The sequence below is a fragment of the Dreissena polymorpha genome, chromosome 11, assembly GCF_020536995.1.
Source record: "Dreissena polymorpha isolate Duluth1 chromosome 11, UMN_Dpol_1.0, whole genome shotgun sequence".
NCBI classification, from domain to species: domain Eukaryota; kingdom Metazoa; phylum Mollusca; class Bivalvia; order Myida; family Dreissenidae; genus Dreissena; species Dreissena polymorpha.
This window is the reverse complement of record NC_068365.1, coordinates 18605094-18608123: the sequence shown is the minus strand read 5'-3', so window position 1 is coordinate 18608123 and position 3030 is coordinate 18605094. Positions and strand designations below refer to the sequence as shown.

The window sequence follows — 3030 nt, the reverse complement described above, 5'->3', positions numbered from 1 at the left end:
GCGCCCGCCGCTGAGCATGCGCATACTTGGTTTTACATGCTATTTTTAGTTGGGCGACGGTGGACCATCGTCCATATGTACAAAAGGCGGTTTGAAAATTATTGATCTTTGTTCTTTTGTCAGTTCTATGAAGTGCTCATGGATCTGTAGAATTGCTACTGCGAATGGAAAATGGATAAATATTGTGAATATCGCCACCATGGTGCAAAAAGGTACCATCTGACATTAGAATTAGAAGGCACGTGGTACCTTTTTGCACACATAGGGCGATATAATGATCGATTTTCAAATATTATACAATTGTGGAAGTGATTATCCTGCAAATTTAATTAACAAGATACAAAATGATTTCTAGAAAGATAATTTGAACTCGTTTGTAATAACTCTGAACTCGTCGGTGAGTAACTCACAACTGGCTTTATTCATAGATTCACATATATATAAACCTCAATACAAGTAACTCATGACTGCATGCTTTAACAAGACAATACGAGTTGTGTCCCTTATATTACAATACATGACATCCCCTTTTCTTTCTTGTTTTTTTTAAAATTATAAACACATGATAAACTATAAACTACTCTATCGTTACATATGCGAATAGTTTATGAAAGAAAGCGAATAACATAACCTGTAGTAACACATTATAAACTGTTCTTTTTATAAAATCATTATAAAATCATAGTGGGAATTTCTTTTAAACCTATGAGTGTTAAATTGTTATTGAAAATAGAATATTCCATATCAATAAAATGCATTTTAAGTAATGAAGAACTTCTTTTAAATTAAATATGCAATTGAACTTCATAAAATCAAATTAACAATAAAACAACATGTTAGACAAAATTATTCACTAAAATACATGTTTGCTAACTTTCCAAAAAATTGTCTCTGTTATCTCGGATTCAAGCTTGTTCAGGACAAAATGACAAATGCCAGATACAGTAAATGTCGGGTTTCAGCTGGGATATGATAACAAAATGTGTTTACACCCAAAACAAACTAGAAAGTAGATACACCAAAAAATAATTAAGTATTGGATTTTTGTGAAAATTTCATGAACATTTTGTTGTTTGGAGAAAAATCAAAGCGCTGATGGCACTGAATCTTTAAACATTAACCAAGCGTCTGATATGATAAAAATAAATGTGTACAAACTGTTCCTTGCTCGTTATGATAGTACAGTTTCAAGAACATTATGCATTTACTACCACAATACATCTTACTTATACAAATACCAATATTACCGAAACCAATATTACCGAATGATAGTTATTAAACAGTTTATCAATAAGTTTATTTTGCACTACTATAAGGCAGTCATATGACACATGTTTTGCACTCCACATCTTACAGATAGTCATTTACCGTATCGGTTTGTGAACTTCTCTTCCTGACCTCGTTTTCTTTCTAACAGTGTCTTGTACACTCTCTTTCCCCGGTTTGTCTCGAGTTTCGCTCGATCTCGCACTAGCACTGTTTTCGTGATTTGGAGTGGTTGATGGTTTTTCTGCTACCGTCTCTGTTGGCGTTGTGGGTGCCGGTATGTACACGTCATTGTTTGTGGTGATAATGTGTGGTTTTTCCTTGGTTTACATTAGCATGTCCGTGTTTCGGCGATATTCGCGCCCCGATTTGCCTGCCTTAACGATATGTGATCGCGGGTATTCGGACGGTTTTACATACTCTGCCGGTTTCCAGCCAGATGGGGTTTTAAGTCTTACTTCGTCCCCTGGCTGAAGATTGTCCCTGCTCTTCGCGTGTTGGTCGTAGTAGAATTTTTGCTTTTCACGAAATTCTAACAACTTCGGTGCGACATTTTCACTGGTTGTTTCTGGTTGTCGCAATGTTTGTTTCATAGGTATTAGTGTTTTTGCGCGTCGACCCATCAAACGTTGCATCGGTGATCCATTGTTATCGCGTGGCGTGTTTCTTAGTTCTAACAGGGCTAAGTAGATGTCGTCCCCTGTTTCACTACACTTTTTAATTAGATTTTTCACGGTTTGTACAGCCTTTTCAGCAAGGCCGTTTGTTTGTTGGTGCAAAGGCGACGACGTAATATGGGTGATGCCATATTTTTCGATGAATTCTCGGAATTCAGCACTGGTGAACTGTGGACCGTTGTCCGAGATGATTGAGCCCATGATTCCATAACGAGCCACGTTTTGCTTGATGAGTTTTAAGATGGTGCTCGTTCGAGTGTCTCTTTGCAATGGTGCTACTTCAATGAAGTTGGAGAAGTAGTCTACAATGATTAGGTAATTGTTACCCTCTAGTTCGCATAAGTCCATTCCAACTTTGCTCCAGGGTAGCTCAGGTACTGGTTGGATGATCATTGGCTCCTTTTGGCTCATCTTGCGATGCATTAAACACGCACTACACCTGCCAACAAGATCTTCAATTTGTTTGTTCATGCCGGGCAAAAATACTAACTCTCTCGCCCTCTTTTAACAGTTCACTACCCCTAAATGCGACTTATGTATCGCTTTCAACGTTTCTGTTCTCATTTCTTTCGGGATACATACGCGTTCCCCTCGGTACAGAACTCCATTGTAGATTGATATTTCATCGCGGTAATCCCAAAATGGAACGGCTTCAACTGGAACTTCGCACTTCGTTTCTGGCCATCCTCGAATGATAACCTTTGCCAGTACTTGGAATTGTTCATCCGCCTGTGTTGCGCGTGCAATTTTGTCATGGTTTGAACACGACAGCGTGTCGAGCTTCAAAACCATCAACTCTTCATCGATAGTTTTCTCATCTATATTTTCTAACGGTAATCTGCTGAGGCAGTCTGCTAGACCAAAGTCCTTGCCGCTTTTGTGCACGAGGTTGAAGTCATACGGTTGAAGCTTCAAAATTATTCGTTGAATTCTTAGCGGAGCTTTATGTATTTCTTTCTTTAGAATCGACTCAAACGGTTTGTGATCAGATTCCACCAGGAAAGTATCTCGGCCATATAGCAGTTTGTGGAATTTTTCACATCCATATACAACGGCTAGCATTTCTTTTTCGATCTGAGCGTACCGT

At 38.4% G+C, this 3030-nt stretch overlaps 1 protein-coding gene across 1 annotated transcript; it reads right to left on the bottom strand.

The window, feature by feature from the left end:
- Positions 1–1592: 1592 nt before the first annotated feature.
- Positions 1593–2354, bottom strand: LOC127849654 (uncharacterized protein K02A2.6-like). The gene has a single exon (XM_052382400.1). The coding sequence runs from the start codon at positions 2352–2354 to the stop codon at positions 1593–1595; it is 762 nt and encodes a 253-aa protein (XP_052238360.1).
- Between the last annotated feature and the right edge of the window lie 676 nt (positions 2355–3030).

Coding starts and splice junctions, on each gene's coding strand:
- LOC127849654 (XM_052382400.1), bottom strand. CDS start 2,354: ATGAGCCAAAAGGAGCCAATGATCATCCAACCAGTACCTGAGCTACCC.